At 68.0% G+C, this 22,212-nt stretch overlaps 1 protein-coding gene across 1 annotated transcript; it reads left to right on the top strand.

Moving 5' to 3' along the window:
- The first annotated feature begins 2,060 nt into the window (after window positions 1-2,060).
- Window positions 2,061-22,104, top strand: TGM1 (transglutaminase 1). The gene is made up of 15 exons (XM_039497195.1): window positions 2,061-2,087; window positions 3,781-4,011; window positions 4,583-4,774; window positions 8,925-9,176; window positions 10,666-10,784; window positions 11,256-11,363; window positions 11,538-11,712; window positions 12,345-12,483; window positions 12,616-12,719; window positions 13,065-13,153; window positions 13,942-14,095; window positions 15,980-16,261; window positions 19,303-19,463; window positions 20,753-20,889; window positions 21,334-22,104. Exons 2-15 carry the CDS (start codon window positions 3,786-3,788, stop codon window positions 21,647-21,649), a joined length of 2,454 nt encoding a protein of 817 aa, XP_039353129.1. The 5' UTR covers window positions 2,061-2,087; window positions 3,781-3,785; the 3' UTR covers window positions 21,650-22,104.
- Window positions 22,105-22,212: the final 108 nt, after the last annotated feature.

Raw genomic sequence — 22,212 nt, 5'->3', positions numbered from 1 at the left:
CAGCCCCTGCTGGTCCGGCCCTGCCCCGCATGCCCTGCCAGTGCCCCTCACTCCCGATCCACAGCCCCCCCCGTCCATCACCCCCCGCAGATCTGGGGGTGCCTCTCCCAACCCACAGCCCCTGCTAGTCTGCCCCTACCCCACCCCCACGCCCTGCCTGTGCCCCTCACTCCCGACCCACAGCCCCCCCCCCTCCATCGCCCCCAACAGCTCTGCCGGTGCCCCTCCCGACCCACAGCCCCTGCTAGTCCAGCCCTACCCCCCCACGCCCTGCCAGTGCCCCTCACTCCTGACCCACAGCCCCCCCGTCCCTCCCCCCGCCTGCCCAGCAGCCCCCCTGTTCCCCATCCTCTAGCTCTGCCGGTGCCCCTCCTCACCCGCAGCCCCTGCTAGTCCAGCCCTGCCCTCCCTGCGCCCCTCACCCCGACCCGCAGCCCCCGCTAGCCCAGCCCCTGGCTGCTGGCCCACTCCCTGGGCAGAAGGAATTTGCTCTGACATCACCCCTCTCTGGGGTGGGGCCATGGCTGTTACACCGAATTCCTCGCACTCAGTGCTCCGTTGGGCTGCTGCACCCCAGCGGAAGCCACGACATCCGCCGCTCGCCCGTGGTTGCTTCATGGTCTTCGTGGGAACGGTGACACCCCGACACGCAACTGGAGCCACCGCAGGGGTTACAACATCCCGGGCAGTTCTTGGCACATCAGGCCTTGAGTGATGTGGGGCAGCACCTAGCCAGCCCCACCTGGGGCTCCTCCCCGGCCCCACGGTGCCAGGAACCCCAGGCTGGGAGCCAGGTTCAACTGGGAGACACTTCACAGCCTCCTCCCAAATTCCTGACTGGGCAGGGGGGGAGCCCAGGGCTGGGCTTGCCAGGGCTGTGGGTGGGGAGTGAGGGGCACAGGCAGGGCTGGCCTAATGGGGGCTGTGGGTGGGGAGTGAGGGGCACTGGCAGGGCTGGTGGGGGAGGCCCCGTGTCCCATTCTCTGCCCCCCTGAGCCAGCCAGGCCCCCACCCTGGGGCTGGCTCTGAGCCAGCCTCCCCGCAGGGGGAGAATCCCTGGGCTCCGTGGGGCAGGTTGGGCGGGTTTTGTCTGTTCCAGCATTGGCTTGACTAGGGCCCGAACTCCCCCATGCCTGGCACAATGAGCATCTCAGGGGGGAGGGGCAGGCTTGGGGGTTCTGGGAGGAGGAGATGCCCCAGTGCCCTCCCCCGAGCCCATCAATCTGCCCCCAGCTGAGACAACCCCCCCCTCCCCCCCCAGCCTCACTCTCTTCCCAGAGCCTGTACCGATGCAGCCCCATCAGCTCCTGCGGTTAGCATGGCCCGCATGCCTGGGTTCTGTCCCTGCTCTGGGAGGGGAGGGAGGTCCAGTGGTTAGAGCAGGGAGCCTGGCAACCCGGACTCCTGGGTTCTCTCCCAGCTCTGTCCTGGCAATGTGGGGAATGGTTGCTGGGGGCTGTTCAGTGGCGCGGCAGGTTGGGGGAGCAGGAGATGCTGGCTCAGGGAGGTGGTTACAGGGAAGCTGAGGGTGGTGGGGGGCCCCCCAGCCGCCAGGGGATTGGGGGACTCCCACAGCGCAGGCCCTGCGGAGCAGAGGGCCGGGGGCAGGGGATGGAGCTGCTCAGAGACAGCGAGGGAGTGGGGTGGTTGGAGAGAGGGGGGCGTATGGGGCTAGGTTAGCTGGGGTGTCCATGGGGAGAGAGATGGGGACAGATCGATTGAGGGGTGCATATGGGGCTGGGGAGGGGTGTCTCTGGGGGTGCAGGGTGGGGATGGGGTGTCTGGGGAGGGGTCTGAGGATGGGAAGGGGGTGCGAGGTGGGGTGGGGGGATGGACAGGGACGGGGGGCTGTGAGGATGGATAGATCGGGGGCAGGGGGGGTTGCCAGGCCCTGCGAGAGGAAGTGCCTGGAGGCAGCTGAGGTCACCCAGCTCCTTCCCCCGCCCCGTCACGGGTGACTCGCGGGTCGCTGGGTGCGGACCCTCCTGACCCCCGCAGGCCCCGCCCCCGGCTCCGCCCCTGGGCTCGCAGCTCCGGAGCGCAGCGCCTGGCCCCAGAGCGCAGAGCAGCGAGCGAGCGCCCGGCCAGTGAGTGCGGGCTCCGGGGCTGGGGCTCGAGGGGCTGGGGCTCGGGGGGCTGCGGGCTCCGGGGCTGGGGAAGAAGTGGTGGAGATTGGGGGGCTGGGGGACGAGGGGTTGGGAGTTTGGGTCCTGAGGATTTGAGGTGTTGGGGAAAGAGTTGCTGGGAAGTTGGGGTGCTGAGGAACGAGGTGCTGGGGATTTTGGGGGCCTGGGAAGTTTGCGGGGCTGGGGATGAGGTGCTGGGAGTTTGGGGGCTGGGAAGTTTGGGGGGCTGGAGGAAGAGGAGCTGGGGATTTGGGGGCTGGGAGTTTGGGGGGCTGGGGATGAGGTGCTGGGAGTTTGGGGGCTGGGAAGTTTGGGGGGCTGGGGATGAGGTGCTGGGAGTTTGGGGGCTGGGACGTTTGGGGGGGCTGGGGATGAGGTGCTGGGAGTTTGGGGGCTGGGAAGTTTGGGGGACTGGAGGAAGAGGAGCTGGGATTTGGGGGCTGGGACGTTTGGGGGGCTGGAGGAAGGGGTGCTGGGAGTTTGCAGGCTGGAGGAAGAGGTGCTGGGATACTGAGGGGCTGGGGACGATGTGCTGGGATGTTTGGGGGCTGCGGAAGGAATGGGGTGGAGTTTGGGAGTTGGGCGCTTTGGGGTGATGGGGGTGTGGGGTGCTTAGCCTGGGGGCGGGTTGGGCCCTGGCAGAGTGTCCCGGGTCCCCTCCCCAGAGCCCTGGTCCTCAGTCCCTGCAGGGCGGGGAGGGGTGTGCAGTGCTTAGAGCAGTGGCGCTCAAACTTTCGTACTGGTGACCAAGCCTCTGAGTGCGACCCCCCCCATTTGGAAATTAAAAACGCTTCTTTTCTATTTACCACCATTCTAAGTGCCGGAGGCCCAGTGGCCGCGGGGTCTGGGGTGGAGGCTGACAGCTCGCGACCCCCTGAGGGGTCCCAACCCCCAGTTTGACAACGCCTGCATTACAGGGAGTTCGACCAGCGGGGTGGCTGGGTGTCAGGACTCCTGGGTTCTGTCTCAGGCTCTGGGAGGAGAGGGGGACCAGTGGCTAGATGCGGGTGCAGGACTCCTGGGTTCTCTCCCCAGCTGGGGGAGGAAAGGGGGGGCTAGTGGTTAGAGCACGGTGGGGAGGGGGGGGTTAGGACTCCTGGGTTTCAGAGGCATCAAATTCCTCGATTCCCTGTTAAATTTCCACTCTGTGAGCAGGTGGGGCACAGTGGGGTTCCTGGGGCAGAGGGTAACCCCTTCTGACCCCTCTGCCCTGACCCCACCCTGCGCTCCCATTGGCTTCCCTGGGCCCCAGCCACGCCCCCATGTCACAGTCCCCCCCTCCCACCAGTGCCCGATCCAGGTACTGCAGCCCGGCCGGCTCTGGGCTCTCCTTGCACCCCCCAAAACCCCAACGTCACCTCCCCGGCTGTCTGTCCGTCCCCATGCACGTTCCCTTCCTGATTCAGGCTGGACATCTGACGCAGAACCAGGGTGAAGCATCTCTGACCTAGTTCCTCACAGTCCCGAGGCCGATTTCCCCATCACTTGGTTCCTGTGGCCCACTTGGCAGGCAGCCCTCCCCTTGACATATGTCAGGAAGTGATGCACCCGGTACTAAAATGCAGCCGCCTCTGGGGTGGGGCACGGCTGGGGAACAGCTGCATATAACAGTGCTGGGGAACTGTGTTCACTGCTTGTCTCTCTCCCACCACAGGCAGGATGCCGGAGCCCGATACCCGGATGGATGTGGGGAGGTGGGCGAGTGCCAGCTACCGGGTCCGCCAGCCCGGCCCCCCCAGTCCCCCGCCTGAAAGGAGGAAGCGATCCTTCTTCAGCAAATTCTGCAGATGCTGCAAATGCTGCGCGGGGACCAGAGACGACACAGACTGGGGGCCGGCGCCGGGGGAGGTGCCGGGGTCCCGGCCGGCCCAGCCAGTCATCCGGGGTGAGGGGGGTTCCCCAGGGGCGGGAGGGGACCCCCATGCTGGTGAACCAGCACTGGACTTGATCTGGGCACCGCTGTGGGGTCCCCCGGGTGGGTGATGGGGGCAGCAGGGAGTGGAGGAGAAACCAGATGCTACGCCCCACTGGAGTCCACCCGCGGACCCCCCATGTCCCCTCATGAGACCCCAATTCCCCACTGGGAACCCCCCTCGTTCCCCTCCCCCTTCAGAGCACCCTGCCCCACTCTGATCCCCAGCCCCAGGGTGCCCCTTGCCCCAGCACCTCCCTCCTGCTCTGGGGGGGGGCCCTGCTGACCTTCCCCCTCCCTCCAGCTTCTGGGCATCTGGCCCCTGCCCCTCCCCCAACTGCCACTGAGGTTCCAGCTGCAGGTCGAGTGGCCCCCATTCTGGATCTGGGGTGTCCCCTGCCCCTCTGACTTCTGGAGTTCCCCTTTCTAGGTCGGGGTTTTCCCCTGCTGACCCCTGCCCCTCCCCCACTGGGGTTCCCCTTTCTGGGCCTGGGGGGACCCTGCCCCCCCAGAGCCCCCCGCTGACCGGCGCCCTGTCCCGCAGAGGGGATGCTGGTGGTGAGCGGCATGGACCTGATGGGGCAGCGCTCGGGGGCGAATCGCCGGGCCCACCACACGGACGAGTTCGAGTACGACGAGCTGATCGTGCGCCGGGGGCAGCCCTTTGACATCCGCCTGCAGCTGCAGCAGCCCTACGACCCCGAGCTGCACCGGGTCTGCCTGGAGCTGCTCATCGGTGAGAGCCGGGCCCCTGGGGCTCCCCCGCGGCGCCCCCTGCCCCCACCGCGCCCCCTGCTGTCCCTGTGCCCTGCTGCTTCCCAGCGCCCCCTGCTGCCCCGAGCTGCACCGGGTCTGCCTGGAGCTGCTCATCGGTGAGAGCCGGGCCCTTGGGGCTCCCCCGCGGCGCCCCCTGCCCCCACTGCGCCCCCTGCTGTCCCTGTGCCCTGCTGCTTCCCAGCGCCCCCTGCTGCCCCAAGCTGCACCGGGTCTGCCTGGAGCTGCTCATCGGTGAGAGCCGGGCCCCTGGGGCTCCCCCTCGGCGCCCCCTGCTGCCCCTGCCCCCATGGCGCCCCTGCCCCCACGGCGCCCCTGCTGCCCCTGCCCCACCGCGCCCCCTACTGTCCCTGTGCCCTGCTGCTTCCCAGCGCCCCCTGCTGACCCGAGCTGCACCGGGTCTGCCTTGAGCTGCTCATCGGTGAGCCGGGCCCCTGGGGCTCCCGCAGTGCCCCCTGCTGCCCCTGCCCCACGGCGCCCCTGCCCCCAGCGCCCCTGCTGCCCCTGCCCCCTGCTGCTTCCCAGCGCCCCTGCTGCCCCGAGCTGCACCGGGTCTGCCTGGAGCTGCTCATCGGTGAGAGCCAGGCCCCTGGGGCTCCCCGCGCGCCCCTGCTGCCCCTGCCCCCACGGAGCTCCCTGCCCCCGCGCCCCTGCTGCACCTGCCCCACCGCGCCCCTGCCCCCACGGCGCCCCTGCTGCCCCTGCCCCACCGCGCCCCTGCTGCCCCTGCCCCACGGCGCCCCTGCCCCACGGTGCCCCCTGCTGCCCCTGCCCCACGGCGCCCCTGCTATCCCTGCCCCTGCTGCCCCCATCCCTCGCTGCTCCCCCTATGACCCTGAGCTAAACCGGGTCTGCCTGGAGCTGCTCATCAGTGAGAGCCAGGCCCCTGGGGCTCCCCTGCCCCTGCCGCGCCCCTGCTGGCCCGGTGCCCCGCTGCTCCCCAGCGCCCCCTGCTGCCTGGAGCTGCACCGGGTCTGCCTGCAACTGCTGGTCGGTGAGAGCTGGGCCCCTGGGGCTCCCCCGCCGCGCCCCCTGCTGTCCCTGCCCCCCACGGCACCCCCTGCTATCCACGCCCCTGCTGCTCCCCAGCACCCCTTGCTGCCCCCATCTCTCGCTGCTCCCCCTATGTTCCTGAGCTAAACCGGGTCTGCCTGGAGCTGCTCGTCGGTGAGAGCCAGGCCCCTGGGGCTTCCCCATGGCACCCCCTGCCCCTGCCGCAGCCCCTGCTGCTCCCCAGCGCCCCGTGCTGTCCCCACCCCCCCAGTGCTCCCCCCACGACTCTGAGCTGCACTGGGTCTGCCTGGAGCTGCTCATCAGTGAGAGAAGGGGCCCCTGTGACTCCCCTGCTGCTCCTCGCTTCCACCCTGCTGCCCCCTGCTGCTCCCTGGCACCCCCTGCTGCCCCACTGTGCCACCTTGCTGCTCCCTGGCACCCCCAGTGCCCCCCAGCAGCCCCCACTGCCCTGCAACTCCCCCTGCTGCTCCTCCCTTCCACCCCACAGTGCCCCCTGCCTCTCTGTGGTTCCCCGCACTGCCCCATGGTGCCCCCCACTGCCCCATGGCATCACGTGCTGGGGGGCAGGACCTCCCCACTGCTGGACCTCCGGCCCCGCTCCCCACAGCGCCCCCTGCTGAATCCTGCATGCAGTTCTGGTCGCCCCATCTCAAAAAGGGTCTATTGGAATTGGAAAAGGTTCAGAAAAGGGCAACAAAAATGATTAGGGGTCTGGAGCGGCTTCTGAATGAGGAGAGATTAACAAGACTGGGACTTTTCAGCTTGGAAAAGAGACGGCTAAGGAGGGATATGATAGAGGTCAATAAAATCGTGACTGGTGCGGAGAAAGTAGATAAGGACGTGTTATTTACTCCTCATAACACAAGAACTAGGGGTCACCCAATGAAGTTAATAGGCAGCTGGTTTAAAACAAACAAAGGGAAGTATTTTTTCACACAACGCACAGTTAACCTGGGGAACTCCTTGCCAGAGGATGTTGTGAAGGCCAAGGCCATAACAGGGTTTAAAAAAGAACTAGATAAATTATTGGAGGCTAGGTCCATCAATGGCTATTAGCCAGGATGGGCCGGGATGGTGGCCCGGGCCTGGGGCCAATGGGCAACAGGGGATGGATCACTTGATGATTCCCTGTTCGGTTCGTTCCCTCTGGGGCACCTGGCACTGGCCACTGTCTGAAGACAGGACACTGGGCTAGATGGACCTTTGGTCTGACCCAGTCTGGCCGTTCTTACGAGAGGCCGAGGCTGATCGGGGGGAGGAATTCTGCCTCTCCACGGGGCTGGCTCTGAGGCATGGCCTGTTCCCTTGGTCGCCGGCCCAGCCAGCTCTGTAATTACCCCCATTCCCAGGCCCCACACCCTGGGGCCACAAACCCACCCCGTCATTAGCCACCCGCCTGCTCCGGCAGCTCTCCAGATGTGGTGGCCACATTCCCACACCCCTCCCTGCTTGGCCAGACCCAGAGGCCACGTGGCACCACTGGGCGGGGAACTCACAACACCCGATTCTCCCCCTGTCCCATCTGAGGGCACTGCTGGAGGGAAGCTTGCAGCCCTGGAGACCCCACTGTCCTAGCTTGGGGGCACTGCTGGGGAGAAGCTCGCAGCCCTAGAAGCCCCCTCCCTCCCCCTAGCTTGGGGCACTGCTGGGGGGAAGCGCACAGCCCTGGAGACCCCACTCTCCCAGCCAGGGGGCACTGCTCTGGGGAAGCTCGCAGCACAGCAGTCCCCGGCTGGCTGAGAGTGAGGCTGTGGGAGGCAGCAGGGTGTGGAAGGGAAGCGGGGCAACCGCACCCCACTGAGCCCCACCCCGGCTCCCCCACACTCAGGTCAAACAGGTTTGGGAGGGGCCCCTCCTGCCCAGACCTGCTGATGGAGCTGAAATCACAGGGCTGGGACAGCAGGACATGCTGGGTCCGTGAGCTTCCTCCCAGCTGTGCCCCCAGCCAGGGATGTGCCAGGCCTGCGAGCTTCCCTCCAGCAGTGCCCCTGGCTAGGGACACGCTGGGGCTGCGAGCTTCCCCCAGCAGTGCTCCTCCAGTCCTATGCTATGTGAGATCAGATATATCTGGGTGTCTGGGCCCAGGGATGGGGGCACATGGGGATGACTGGTCCATCCCTAGACAATGGGGGTAGATGGACAGAGTGTGGGGGGATGGGTGGTAGGTTTCTCCTAGAAGGGTTGGGGGGGGTCTGTCTGTCTGGTTGGGGGATGAGGTGTCAAGGCATAGAGAGGGGCTGGCTGGCGGGGGGCTGGGCCGGGGAGCTGGATGGAGGGCTTGGGGAGTGGGGTGTCAGGGAATAGAGGGGGGCTGGGCAGGGTGGGGCAAGGGGCTGGCTGGAGGGGGGCTGGGCCAGGGAGCTGGCCGGAGAGTTCGGGGAGTGGGGTGTCAGGGAATAGAGGGGGGGCTGGGCAGAGTGAGGTGAGGGGCTGGACAGAGGGGGGCTGGGCCAGGGAGCTGGACCGAGGGCTCGGGGAGTGGGGTGTCAGGGAATAGAGGGGGGCTGGGCCAGGGAGCTGGCCGGTGGGCTCGGGGAGTGGGGTGTCAGGGAATAGAGGGGGGCTGGGCAGGGTGGGGCGGGGGGCTGGGCTGGGGGGCGGGGCCAGGGAGCTGGCCGGAGGGCTCGGGGAGTGGGGTGTCAGGGAATAGAGGGGGGCTGGGCAGAGTGAGGCGAGGGGCTGGCTGGAGGGGGGCTGGGCCAGGGAGCTGGACAGAGGGCTCGGGGCGGGGGGTGTCAGGGAATAGAGGGGGGCTGGCCAGGGAGCTGGCCGGAGGGCTCGGGAGTGGGGTGTCAGGGAATAGAGGGGCTGGGCAGGGGCTGGGCCGGGGCTTGGGGAGTGAAGTGTCAGGGAATAGAGGGGCTGGGCAGGGGCTGGGCCGGGGGCTCGGGAGTGAAGTGTCAGGGAAGAGAGGGGGGCTGGGCAGAGTGAGGCGAGGGGCTGGCTGGAGGGGGGCTGGGCCAGGGAGCTGGCCGGAGGGCTTGGGGAGTGGGGTGTCAGGGAATAGAGGGGGGCTGGGCAGGGGGCTGGGCCGGGGGGCTGACCACAGGGCCGGGGGGTACCCCACATAGGGTTTCACTCCCTGTCTCCCCCCACAGGCCCCACACCCCAGCTGTCCAAGGCCACGCACATCCTGGTGCCGTTGGGGGCCCCGCTGCCTGGACTGGGCTGGGCGGCCGAGGTGAGAGACTCCACCAACGACAGCCTGTCCCTGCGGGTCAGCACCGCCCCCACCGCCGTCATCGGCAAGTACCGCTTCAGCGTCAAGACGCGGAGCCCGGCTGGCGAGTACCAGATGCCCTTCGACCCCCGCAACAAGATCTACATCCTCTTCAACCCCTGGTGCCGCGGTGAGTGGGGGGCACTGCCGGAGGGAAGCTCCCAGCCCATGGGGGTCAGGCTCACAGGGCGTGAGGGCACTGCCGGAGGGAAGCTCCCAGCCCATGGGGGTCAGGCTCACAGGGCGTGGGACGTGGGGGCACTGCCGGAGGGAAGCTCCCAGCCCATGGGGGTCAGGCTTACAGGGCATGAGGGCACTGCCGGAGGGAAGCTCACAGCCCATGGGGGTCAGGCTCACAGGGCGTGGGGGCACTGCCGGAGGGAAGCTCCCAGCCCATGGGGGTCAGGCTTACAGGGCGTGGGACGTGGGGGCACTGCCGGAGGGAAGCTCCCAGCCCATGGGGGTCAGGCTTACAGGGCATGAGGGCACTGCCGGAGGGAAGCTCACAGCCCATGGGGGTCAGGCTCACAGGGCGTGGGGGCACTGCCGGAGGGAAGCTCCCAGCCCATGGGGGTCAGGCTTACAGGGCATGAGGGCACTGCCGGAGGGAAGCTCACAGCCCATGGGGGTCAGGCTCACAGCGCGTGGGGGCACTGCCGGAGGGAAGCTCACAGCCCATGGGGGTCAGGCTCACAGGGCGTGGGGGCACTGCCGGAGGGAAGCTCACAGCCCATGGGGGTCAGGCTCACAGGGCGTGGGGGCACTGCCGGAGGGAAGCTCCCAGCCCATGGGGGTCAGGCTCACAGGGCGTGGGGGCACTGCCGGAGGGAAGCTCCCAGCCCATGGGGGTCAGGCTCACAGGGCGTGGGACGTGGGGGCACTGCCAGAGGGAAGCTCACAGCCCATGGGGGTCAGGCTCACAGGGCGTGGGGGCACTGCCGGAGGGAAGCTCACAGCCCATGGGGGTCAGGCTCACAGGGCGTGGGACGTGGGGGCACTGCCGGAGGGAAGCTCGCAGCCCATGGGGGTCAGGCTCACAGGGCGTGGGACGTGGGGACACTGCCGGAGGGAAGCTCGCAGCCCATGGGGGTCAGGCTCACAGGGCGTGGGACGTGGGGGCACTGCCAGAGGGAAGCTCGCAGCCCATGGGGGTCAGGCTCACAGGGCGTGGGACGTGGGGGCACTGCCGGAGGGAAGCTCGCAGGACGTGGGGGCACTGCCAGGGGGAAGCTCACAACACCTGGGGGAGCCAGTATACCTGGAGCAGAAGGGTTTGGGGGTGGAGTCATGGGGAAGGGTGGGAGTGTGGGGCTGATGGACCCGTCCTCCCCAGAGCACGTGCTGTACCTGGCACAGGACGAGCAGGGCAGGGAGGATGCAGTGCACCTGATGTGGGCGGGTTAGAGGGTGAGGCTTTGGGTAGTGGGCGGGGCTGACGGCCAGTGGGCGGGACTGTGAGGCAGTGGGCGGGGCCGAGGGGTGGTGGGAATGGCCAAGGGGCGGGGCTGTGAGGCAGGGGGCGGGGTTGTGAGCAGTGGGCAGGGCTGAGGGCGGGGCTGTGGTGCAGTGGGCGGGGCTTAAGGGCAGTGGGCGGGGCTGATGGGCTCTCTCCCCCCCAGAGGATGCCGTGTACCTGCCCCACGACGACTGGCTGGAGGAATACGTGCTCAACGAGAGCGGGCGCATCTACTACGGCACCGAGAGCCAGATCGGGGAGCGCACCTGGAACTATGGGCAGGTGAGACGGGGGGGCAGAGATGGGGAGGGAGGGGTCCCGGGGCAGGAGGGGATGGGGAGGGGTACCCCAGGAGGGGTCCTGGGGCAGGAGGGGATGGGAGAGGGGTACCCCAAGGGAGGCGTCCTGGGGCAGGAGGGGAGGGGACATCCTAGGGAAGGGGTCCTGGGGCAGGAGGGGATGGGAGAGGGGTACCCCAGGGAGGGGTCCTGGGCAGGAGGGGGATGGCAGAGGGGGTACCCCAGGGGAGGGGTCCTGGGCAGGAGGGGGAGGGGGCACTCTAGGGGAGGGGTCCCGGGGCAGGAGGAGGATGGGGAGGAGTACCTAGGGAGGGGTCCTGGGGCAGGAGGGGGATGGCAGAGGGGGTACCCCAGGGGAGGGGTCCTGGGCAGGAGGGGGAGGGGGCAATCTAGGGGAGGGGTCCCGGGGCAGGAGGGGCCCATTCAGCACTGACCCCCGTCTCTTACCCCGCAGTTTGACCGGGGGATGCTGGACGCCTGCCTGTACATCCTGGACCGGCGCGGGATGCCCCACTCGGGGCGCGGGGACCCCATCAGCGTCTCCCGCGTCGTCTCCGCCATGGTGAGTGGGGGAGGGGCCTGCGGGCGGGGAGGCACCTCCACCCCCCTGCCCATCCCCCATCCCGTCCTGCCCTCCACCCTCGGCACCTGTCTGTCCGTCCGTCTGTCCCAGCAGTCGTCCCCCCCGTCCTTTCTCCCCCCACTCACCACTTTCTCCCCCCCCGGTGTGGGGCAGGTGAACTCCCTGGACGACAACGGGGTGCTGGTGGGGAACTGGACGGGCGACTACGCGCGGGGCACTAACCCCTCGGCCTGGGTGGGCAGCGTGGACATCCTGCGGCAGTACCACCGCACCGGCTACCCCGTCCTCTACGGCCAGTGCTGGGTCTTCGCCGGCGTCGTCACCAGCGGTAACTGGGGCAGGGGGCACCGGGGGCCACCACCGGGGGGGAGCGCCAGGCCTGGCTGGCCGCCAGGGGGCACTGCTGGGGGGGACGCGCTGCCAACTGGGCACTGGGGGGCACTGCTGGGGGGGGCGCGCTGCCACCTGGCCCGTGGGGGGCACTGCGGGGGGGGGCGTGCCAGACCCGGCCGGCCACTGCGGGGGACATGTCACCTCTGGCCGGCTGTCGGGGGACCCCTCTGGCGAGGATGTGGTGCCTCCAACTGGCCACTGGGGAACACTGCTGGGGGGGCACACGCTGCCCCCGACTGGCCACTGGGGGGCACCACTGGGGGAGGCTCTGGTCTGACTGGTCACTGGGGGGCCGAAGGAATGACCAAAGGGAGGGGAAGCGGCAGGGCCGGCTCCAGGCCCCAGCACGCCGCGGGGGGCGCTCTGCCGGTCGCCGGGAGGGCGGCAGGTGGCCCCGGTGGACCGGCGACCGGCAGGGCCCCCCCCGCGGCGTGCCACCCTGCTTGGGGCGGCGAAATGTTTAGAGCCGCCCCTGATCACGCTGGGGGGATCCTGCAGGGGGCGGGGGGTCGCCATGTCCCCCATGGCAGCTCCTGACCCCCCCCCCTCGTTCTGCCCCCTCCTCAGTCCTGCGGTGCTTCGGGATCGCCACCCGCACAGTCACCAACTACAACTCGGCCCACGACACGGACGTCAGCCTCACCATGGACATCTACTTCGACGAGAACATGAAACCGCTGGAACGGCTCAACGCCGACTCCGTCTGGTGAGGGGGAGGCCACCGGGGGGCGCTGGGGGGCAGGTCGTGGCTACTCCAGCAGCGGGTGCTGGGGGGCAGCTCCTGGCTACTCCAGCAGGGGCTCTGAGGCAACTGGTGACCCCCCGCTCTGCCCCCCAGGAATTTCCATGTGTGGAACGACTGCTGGATGACCCGGCCCGACCTGCCCTCGGGGTACGACGGGTGGCAAGTGGTCGATGCCACCCCCCAGGAGACCAGCAGTGGTGAGTGGGGGGCAGAGTGGGGGGCAGAGGAAGAGGGGGGAGGGGAGAAGAGGGGGAGGCTGGGGGATAGGTTTGAAGGCGGAGCCAGGGGATGAGATGGGGGGGGTCTTGGTCAGAGGGATCCCCTGCTGCTGTAGCGTGAGAAGCCCCCTCCCCCGGCGCGCACTTTGCCTCTGTTGGTGGGTGGGATCCAGTGTCGGGGAGTTCCCCAGGACAACGGGAACATGGCTTTGGGGCCCCAAGCCCCACGGGGGCTGTTGGGTCTGACTGTGTGTGTGTCTCCCACCCCCACCACCCCTTCCCCCCATCCTGGCCATACCTCCCCCCCTTTAACCCCTCCCCCAGGTATCTTCTGCTGCGGACCCTGCTCGGTGGAGGCCATTAAGAACGGGCTGGTGTACCTGAAGTACGACGCGCCCTTCATCTTTGCTGAGGTATTTGGGGGGGGGGAAGTCTGCTCCCCCTGAAGATGAAAATCAATATTTGGGGGAGGGCTGTGAAGGGGTGGGGGTCTCGGTCTCTCCGTGGGACACTGTGTTGGGGTGGGGTCTCCCTGTGGGGGCTGTGAAGGGGCGGTAACACTCTGTGGGGGCTGTGAAGGGCGGGGTCTTTGTGGGGGTGGGGCCTCCCTGTCGGGACTGTGAAGGGGCGGGGTCTCCGTGGGGGCAGGGATACTCCGTGGGGGCTGTGAAGGGGCGGGGTCTCCCTGTGGGGGCTGTGAAGGGGCGGGGTCTCCGTGGGGCAGGGATACTCCGTGGGGGCTGTGAAGGGCAGGATCTTTGTGGGGGTGGGGCACTCTGGGGGCAGTAAAGGGGCGGGGTCTCCCTGTGGGGGCTGTGAAGGGGCGGGGTCTCCATGAGGGCGGGGACACGCTGTGGGGGCTGTGAAGGGGCAGGGTCTGTGTGGGGGTGGGGCACTCCGTGGGGGCTGTGAAGGAGCGGGGTCTCCTGTGGGGCTGTGAAGGGGCGGGGTCTTCGTGGGGGCGGTGACACTCCCTGTGGGGCTGTGAAGGGGCGGGGTCTCCGTGAGGGCGGGGACACTCTGTGGGGGCAGTGAAGGGGTGGGGTCTCCCTGTGGGGGCTGTGAAGGGGCGGGGTCTCCATGAGGGCAGGGACACTCTGTGGGGGCTGTGAAGGGGCGGGGTCTTTGTGGGGGTGGGGCACTCCGTGGGGGCTGTGAAGGAGCGGGGTCTCCATGGGGCACTGACCCAATCCCGCCCCAGGTGAACAGCGACAAGGTGTACTGGCAGCGCCAGGCCGACGGCACCTACAAGATTGTCTACGTGGAGGAAAAGGCCATTGGGCACCTGATCAGCACCAAGGCCGTGGGCTCGCACGAGCGTCACGACATCACCGATATCTACAAGCACCCCGAGGGTACGTGCCAGGCACGGGGGGGTGGGCAGTGCCAGGGGGGCCGGGCCCCACGCCCACGCCGCCCGCCTGGCCTGCCCCCCACAATCACACCGCCTTAAGCACTTGCGTGTGCACACTCGGTCGTGCACACTTGCTCATGTCACCTCAGCTGCATTTGCACACTGGCTCTGGCACGTGTCACACGCCCTCTTCTGCATGGACATGCTCACTCTTGTGCCTTCTGCACGTGCATACTCACTGTCGCACACTTCACATGCCCTCTTCTGCATTTGCACACTCGTTCTTGCACACTTCACACACCCTCTTCTGCATGGGCATGCTCACTCTTGCACCCTTAGTCACGCACTTGCTCTCTGTTGCACTTGCACTCTGGGAAGCACCTGTCGCTGTGCACGCTTAGTTATCGGGCTCCTGCCTGCACTCTCCTCCATTCCCATCTGCACCCTTGATTTGGAAAGCACACTCACTCGTGCACAGCCTTGTGCAAGTGCAGCACTGACTCCTGCAGGTCTCTCGTGCCCCTTTGGACTCTCTTACATACATACCCACTCACTGGGCACATGAATTCTTGCACTTGCGCACACTCACTAGCACTCTTGCCCTTCTCTCTCGCCACCCTGTTTGCACAGTCACGTGTCAGTGTTTGCACGCTCGTGTGCATGTCTTCTGCACTACGTTGGCAGGCTTGCACACTGTTTTGGTTTGCACGCTCGTTCCTGTGCCCTCCCCCATCCATGTTTGCATGCTCACGTCTCCCTGTGTGCTGGTGATCACTCACTCGCTGGACCCCCGCCAACAGCCGGCTGATTTCTTGCTGCGCACCAGCAGGAGCGAGAGGTTCAATCCGGGAAGCTGCCCCGTGCGGAGTTGTGACACTCCCCTAACACGGAGGCTGGGCTCCCAGCGGTGCGGGAGGATTTTATACACTCCCAAAGTCCTGACACATCCCTACGACCCAACCCACCCTGTTGTGCCAGTTCCCTGCGTGTTTGTTCTGGGGCTTGGCTTAGCTCTGGTTTGGAGAGTGGATTCCAGGGGCCGGGCTGGCCCCTCCTCGGCGCACGCTGAGCCCTGGAATGAGCGTGGCTGGCTTTGGACACCTTTCCTCGCTGCTTGTGCCAAACACTGGGCTGGGCTGGTGTCGGGCGTGTGGGCCGCGGCCCAGCGGGCGGGAGCGGAATTCATGGGAAAAGAGCCTCAGAGAGCGCCTGGACCCGCCGAGTGTTCACTACCCTGACCCCGGCTAGCTGTGCACATGCACGCTGGCACACACAATCATGTTTGCACGCTGGCTTTTCCACGTGTGTATGCTCACCTGTGCACCCCCACGTTTCCATGTGCGCTTTTTTGCCTGCCCACTCCCTCTTGTGCACTCACACATTTCTGTTTGCATACTCACTTTTGTTTGCACTCATATGTTCATGTGCATGTGTCACTTTTGCACACTCATGCACGCATACACAGCTGTTTGCACACTCCATTTTCTGCACTTGAACGCTCTCATTCTTGCACATTTTGGAAAGACCTTTTTCTGAATTTCCACAGTTGCATGCACATGCCTGCACACTCGCTTTGCCATGTTTGCACACTTGCAATCCTGTTTGCACGGTCATTTTTCTGCATTTGCACACTCACCCTTGCACACCCACATCTGCAGGCTTTTGTTTCTGAATGTACACGCTTACACTCACCCATTTCTCTTTGCACACTCACCATTTCTCTTTGCACACTCACCTTGTACATCCTGGTGTTTGCACACACGAGCATGCTCGGGCACTGCTGTTTGCGCACAAGTGCTCACCCTTGCACAAGGACCCTGGTCCCTGCGGGGGAGGCCCGGCTGGGATCCCCTCCCGCCCTTGCTGACCCCTCGTGCCCCCGCAGGCTCGGAAGCGGAGCGGCAGGCGGTGGAGACAGCGGCCCGGCATGGCACCAAGGCGCACATCTACAAGAACAAGGAGTGGGGAGAGGACGTGTCGCTGAGCGTGGAGACCTCGGAGGCCGTCATGGGCCAGGACGTGAGCGTCCAGGTGGCCCTGAGCAACCGGGGCAGCAGCAGCCGCAGCGTGTCCCTCAAACTGCACCTGGCCCCCATGTTCTACACGGGTGTGACGGGGAGCACCTTCAAACAGGAGAGCCGGCAGGTGGAGATCCCGCCGGGGGGAGGTGAGCCCTGGTTCCCAGCCCCCCGACCCCGGCAGCCCTGAGCCCCGGCCCCAGCTCCTCCCCTCCAACCCCGATCTCCCTGCAGCCCTGAGCCCCCGGTCCCCAGCTCCTCCCCCATAACCCCGAGCCCCCTGCAGCCCTGAGCCCCCGGTCCCCAGCTCCTCCCCCATAACCCCGATCCCCCTGCAGCCCTGAGCCCCCGGTCCCCAGCTCCTCCCCCCCAACCCCGATCTCCCTGCAGCCCTGAGCCCCGGCCCCCAGCTCCTCCCCCATAACCCCGATCCCCCTGCAGCCCTGAGCCCCCGGCCCCCAGCTCCTCCCCCAACCCCGATCCCGGCAGCCCTGAGCCCCGGCCCCAGCTCCTCCCCAACCCCGATCCCCTGCAGCCCTGAGCCCACGGCCCCAGCTCCTCACCCGCAACCCGATCCCCTGCAGCCCTGATCCCCGGCCCCCAGCTTCCCCTGAACCCCGATCGCCGGCAGCCCTGAGCCCCGGCCTCCAGCTCCTCCCAACCCGATCCCCTGCAGCCCTGAGCCCTCGGCCCCAGCTCCTCACCCGCAACCCCGATCCCCTGCAGCCCTGATCCCCGGCCCCCATTTCCTCCCCCAACCCCGATCCCCTGCAGCCCTGAGCCCCGGCCCCCAGCTCCTCCCCAACCCTGATCTCCCTGCAGCCCTGAGCCCCCGGCCCCAGCTCCTCCCCCAACCCCGACCCCTGCAGCCCTGAGCCCCGGCCCCAGCTCCTCCCAACCCCGACCCGGCAGCCCTGAGCCCCGGCCCCAGCTTCCCCCGAACCCCGATCTCCCTGCAGCCCTGAGCCCCGGCCCCCAGCTTCCCCTGAACCCCGATCCCGGCAGCCCTGAGCCCCGGCCCCAGCTCCTCCCAACCCCGATCCCCGGCAGCCCTGAGCCCCGGCCCCAGCTCCTCCCCAACCCCGATCCCCTGCAGCCCTGAGCCTCGGCCCCAGCTCCTCCCCCAACCCCGATCCCCGGCAGCCCTGAGCCCACGGCCCCAGCTCCTCACCCGCAACCCCGATCCCCTGCAGCCCTGATCCCCGGCCCCCAGCTTCCCCTGAACCCCGATCGCGGCAGCCCTGAGCCCCGGCCTCCAGCTCCTCCCCAACCCCGATCCCCTGCAGCCCTGAGCCCTCGGCCCCAGCTCCTCACCCGCAACCCCGATCCCCTGCAGCCCTAATCCCCGGCCCCATTTCCTCCCCCAACCCCGATCCCCTGCAGCCCTGAGCCCCGGCCCCAGCTCCTCCCCAACCCTGATCTCCCTGCAGCCCTGAGCCCCGGCCCCAGCTCCTCCCCAACCCCGACCCCTGCAGCCCTGAGCCCCCCCCAGCTCCTCCCCACCCCGACCCGGCAGCCCTGAGCCCCGGCCCCAGTTTCCCCGAACCCGATCCCGGCAGCCCTGAGCCCCAGCCCCAGCTCCTCCCCAACCCCGATCCCCTGCAGCCCTGAGCCCCCGGCCCCAGCTTCCCCTGAACCCGATCCCGGCAGCCCTGAGCCCCGGCCCCAGCTCCTCCCCAACCCCGATCCCGGCAGCCCTGAGCCCCGGCCCCAGCTCCTCCCCAACCCCGATCCCCTGCAGCCCTGATCCTCGGCCCCAGCTCCTCCCCAACCCCGATCCCCTGCAGCCCTGATCCCCGGCCCCCATTTCCTCCCCAACCCCGATCCCCCTTCAGCCCTGAGCCCCGGCCCCATTTCCTCCCCAACCCCGATCCCCTGCAGCCGTGAGCCCCGGCCCCAGCTCCTCCCGCAACCCCGATCCCCTGCAGCCCTGAGCCCCGGCCCCCAGCTCCCCCAACCCCGATCCCCTGCAGCCCTGAGCCCCGGCCCCCAGCTCCTCCCCAACCCCGATCCCCTGCAGCCCTGATCCCGGCCCCCATTTCCTCCCCCAACCCCGATCCCCTTCAGCCCTGAGCCCCGGCCCCAGCTCCTCCCCAACCCTGATCTCCCTGCAGCCCTGAGCCCCGGCCCCAGCTCCTCCCCCCGACCCCTGCAGCCCTGAGCCCCAGCTTCCCCTGAACCCGATCCCCTGCAGCCCTGAGCCCCGGCCCCAGCTCCTCCCCGCAACCCGATCCCCTGCAGCCCTGAGCCACGCCCTCCTGCCAACCCCGATCCCCTGCAGCCCTGAGCCCCTGGCCTCAAACTCCTCCCCCAACCCTGACCCCTGCAGCCCTGATCCCCATGCTCCTCCCCCAACCCCGTTTCCCGCAGCCCTGAGCCCCGGCCCCAGCTCCTCCCCAACCCCGTTTCCCCGCAGCCCTGAGCCCCGGCCCCAGCTCCTCCCCAACCCCGATCCCCTGCAGCCCTGAGCCCCCGGCCCCCAGCTCCTCCCCCCCAACCCCGATGCCCCTGCAGCCCTGAGCCCCCAGCTCCTCTCCCCTAACTCCAACCCCTGCGGCCCTGAGCCCTGGCCCCAAGCTTCCCCTGAACCCCGACCCCTGCAGCCCTGAGCCCCTGGCCTCAAGCTTCCCCCCCGAACTCCGATCCCCCTGCAGCCCTAAGCCCCCTGGTCTCTGAACCCTGACCCCACAGGCCCAATCTATCCCCCTGAATCCCAATCCCACATCCCCCAGCTCTTGAACCCACAAAACCCCCCACCCCCCGCAGAGCCTGACCTCCCGCGCCCCAGTCCATCCCCCGACCTCCTGCAACCCTGATCCCCTGGGCCCCAATCCATCCCCCTGATGCCAGATCCCAAACCCCCGAACCTTAATCCACACCCCTAAACCTCCCTGAACCCCAATCTCCTGAGCCCCCCCAGGTCCCAAACCCTTATCTCCCCATCACTAACCCACAAATCACCCTGTCCCCTAAGCCTCAGTCCACACCCCCCACATCCCTGTGAGCCCCGATCTCATCTCCTGCACAGCCACCCCCAAGTCACCCTGAACCGCCAGCTTCTGAACTCCCCGATGCCCAGCCCCCCTTATGCCCCCAGCCCCAGCCCCTCCGTGACCCTGGATGCCCCAGCCCTTGGGCAGCTGCCCCCCGCCCCTGCCGGGCTCTCTGACCCCCTCCTTGCCCCCTGCAGCCCAGTCCGTCCGCATGGTGGTGTCCTACGCCGAGTACCAGCCCCACCTCGTGGACCAGGCGGCCCTCATGCTCAGCGTCTCGGGGAAGGTGGCTCAGACCGGGCAGGTACTCGCCAAGCAGCACAGCTTCCGCCTGCGCACGCCAGAGCTGACGCTCACGGTAAGGGGCCCGGACGCCTGGGTTCTCTGACTGTGGGGGGCGGGCCGGATGCCAGGGTTCTCTGACTGCGGGGGGGGAGGGGCAGCCCGGACGCCAGGGTTCTCTGACTGCGAGGGGCAGCCCGGACGCCTGGGTTCTCTGACTGCGGGGGGGGAGGGGCAGCCCGGACGCCAGGATTCTCTGACTGCAAGGGGCAGCCCAGACGCCTGGGTTCTCTGACTGCAGGGGGCGGCCCGGACGCCTGGGTTCTCTGACTGCCGGGGGCGGCCCCAATGCCAGGGTTCTCTGACTGCCGGGGGCGGCCAGGACGCCAGGGTTTTCTGACTGTGAGGGTGCGGCCTGGACGCCTGGGTTCTCTGACTGCCGGGGGCGGCCCCAATGCCAGGGTTCTCTGACTGTGGGGGGCGGCCCGGATGCCAGAGTTCTCTGACTGCTGGGGGCGGCCAGGACACCAGGGTTTTCTGACTGTGAGGGGGCGGCCTGGACGCCTGGGTTCTCTCACTAGGGTGGGAAACCTGACACTCATGGTAAGGGGGTCCGGACACCTGGGTTTTCTGACTGCCTGGGGGCCCAGACACCGGTGTTCTCTGCCTGCAGGGGGCGGCCCGGACGCCTAGGTTCTCTGCCTGCAGGGGGCGGCCCAGACACCGGTGTTCTCTGCCTGCAGGGGGCGGCCCGGACGCCTAGGTTCTCTGACTGCAGGGGGCGGCCCGGACGCCAGAGTTCTCTGACTGCAGGGGGCAGCCTGGACACCTGGGTTTTCTGACTGCAGGGGGCGGCCCGGACGCCAGGGTCCTCTGACTGCAGGGGGCGGCCCGGACGCCAGGGTCCTCTGACTGCGGGGGGCGGCCTGGACACCTGGGTTCTCTACTTGGGGGGATGCTGGGGTTCTCTGACTATATTGTGGTGAACCTGATGTTCACGGTAAGGGGGCCCAGATGCTTGGGTTCTCTGCGGGGGCAGCCCGGACGCCTGGGTTCTCTGACTGTGGGGGATGGCCCAGATGCCTGGGTTCTCTCACTATGGGGGGACCTGATGCTCACTGTAAGGGAGCCTGGACACCTGGGTTCTCTGACTGTGGGCTGCCTGGGTTCTTGCACTATCGGGGAGGGGGGAACCTGTGGTTCACGGTAAAGGGGGGTCCCGACGCCTGGATTCTCTCATTGCAAGTGCAGGTGGGAAGAGGGGACTCCAATACCTGGGACTGCTGGAGGCGGGGTGCTGTGTGGGGGAGCATAAAGCTGTCCCGGACACCTGGGTTCTCACCTCTCTCTCTCTCTCTCTCTCAGGTGCTGGGCCCAGCTGTGGTGGGGAAGGAGACGCAATTGCAAGTTGTCTTCAAGAACCCGCTGCCCCAGACGCTGACGGGTGCTGTCTTCCACATGGAGGGGTCGGGGGTGTCCAGCCCCAAGGCCACGAACATAGGGTGAGTGATCCCCCCTCTCCCCTCTGCTCCCACTCCTCTCTCTGAGCCAGGGATGGACCCCAGGCGTCCTGGCTTCCAGCAGCCCCCCCCCAACCCCACTATCCTCCCTGAGCTGGGGAGAGAACCCAGGAGTCCTGGCTGCCAGTCCCCCCCAACCACTAGACCCCACTATCCTCCCTGAGCTGGGGAGAGAACCCAGGAGTCCTGGCTGCCAGTCCCCCCCAACCACTATCCTCCCTGAGCTGGGGAGAGAACCCAGGAGTTCTGGCTTCCATCATCCCCCCTGTTCTAACCACTAGACATCATTCTCCTCCCAGAGCCAGGGATGGACCCCAGGAGTCCTGGCACCCAGCCCCCTTCCCTCTGCTCTAACCACTAGACCCCTGCCACTCCTAGGACAGGTATTGAACCCAGGTGTCCTGACCCATTCTCCTCTCCCCACAGGACCATCGGCGGGCACCAGACGATCTCCTTCCGCCAGACCTTCGTGCCGCTCCGGGCCGGGCGGCGCCAGCTGGTGGCCAGCCTGGACAGCCCACAGCTCTCCCAGGTCCATGGGGTGGTGACTGTGGATGTGGCCCCAGCCGCAGGGGGCCAGCCGGCCCCTACCCGCAGCTCCCCGGCCCGGGAGGCCCCTGCTCGCAGCTCCCCAGCACGGGGCTCCCCGGCCAGGGGCTCCCCAGCACGGGGCTCCCCCTCGCGCCAGCCAAACCCCCGGAACTCCCCCGCCCGGCACCGAGAGCCAGGCCGCGCTGGCTGAGCCCCACAGGAGGCGAAGGGGTGCTCTGTGCCACGGGCGGGAGCGGGGACTGGGTGTCTGCCCACCCCCCCGCCACCTCCAGCAGTGTTGAAATGCGGCTCCATCCATCCACACTCCCGCTTCATCCCTCCCTCCACTCGTCCCCCTCCATCCCCCCACACCTGCCCCCCTCTTTGTCTCCATCCATCCACCCCCCCAGCCCCTCTCTGAAGTCCCCCCAGCTGGCGTCCTCCCTGCTGCTGCCCCATCGCCCCTGCTTTCCACCCCACCACCCTCAGCCCGAGGGAACAGCTCTTCCCGGACCCCTGGGTTCCCCCTGCTGCTCCCTGCCCCCCGCCCTGGGGGCTCGGGCACGACAGCGGAGGTGGATCCGGACCAGGGGTTGATGGGGGGAGATCCCCAGCTCGGGAGCCCCCCCCCCGCCATGGCTGGGCCTGGGCTGCTCCGGGGGGGGGATCCCTGGGGGGGTGTCGGGCTCTGATCGTTATTTACAATAAAGGGTTTGCCCCCAAATCCTGCCTCCGACTGTGTTATTCCCCCCGGGGGGGTCACGCGGGGGGGGC

Source organism: Mauremys reevesii, linkage group 13, assembly GCF_016161935.1.
Source record: "Mauremys reevesii isolate NIE-2019 linkage group 13, ASM1616193v1, whole genome shotgun sequence".
NCBI classification, from domain to species: Eukaryota; Metazoa; Chordata; order Testudines; family Geoemydidae; genus Mauremys; species Mauremys reevesii.
Note: the sequence above shows the minus strand (reverse complement) of the source record. Positions and strands in the feature narration are given on the sequence as shown.

Bases quoted from the DNA above. Each gene is read 5' to 3' on its own strand.
- TGM1 (XM_039497195.1), top strand. From the start codon at position 3,786: ATGCCGGAGCCCGATACCCGGATGGATGTGGGGAGGTGGGCGAGTGCC. The intron at 12,720-13,064 runs GTGAGTGGGGGG...CCCCTCCCCCAG, and splicing joins CCCCCAGGAGACCAGCAGTG to GTATCTTCTGCTGCGGACCC. The intron at 13,154-13,941 runs GTATTTGGGGGG...ATCCCGCCCCAG, and splicing joins CGCCCTTCATCTTTGCTGAG to GTGAACAGCGACAAGGTGTA.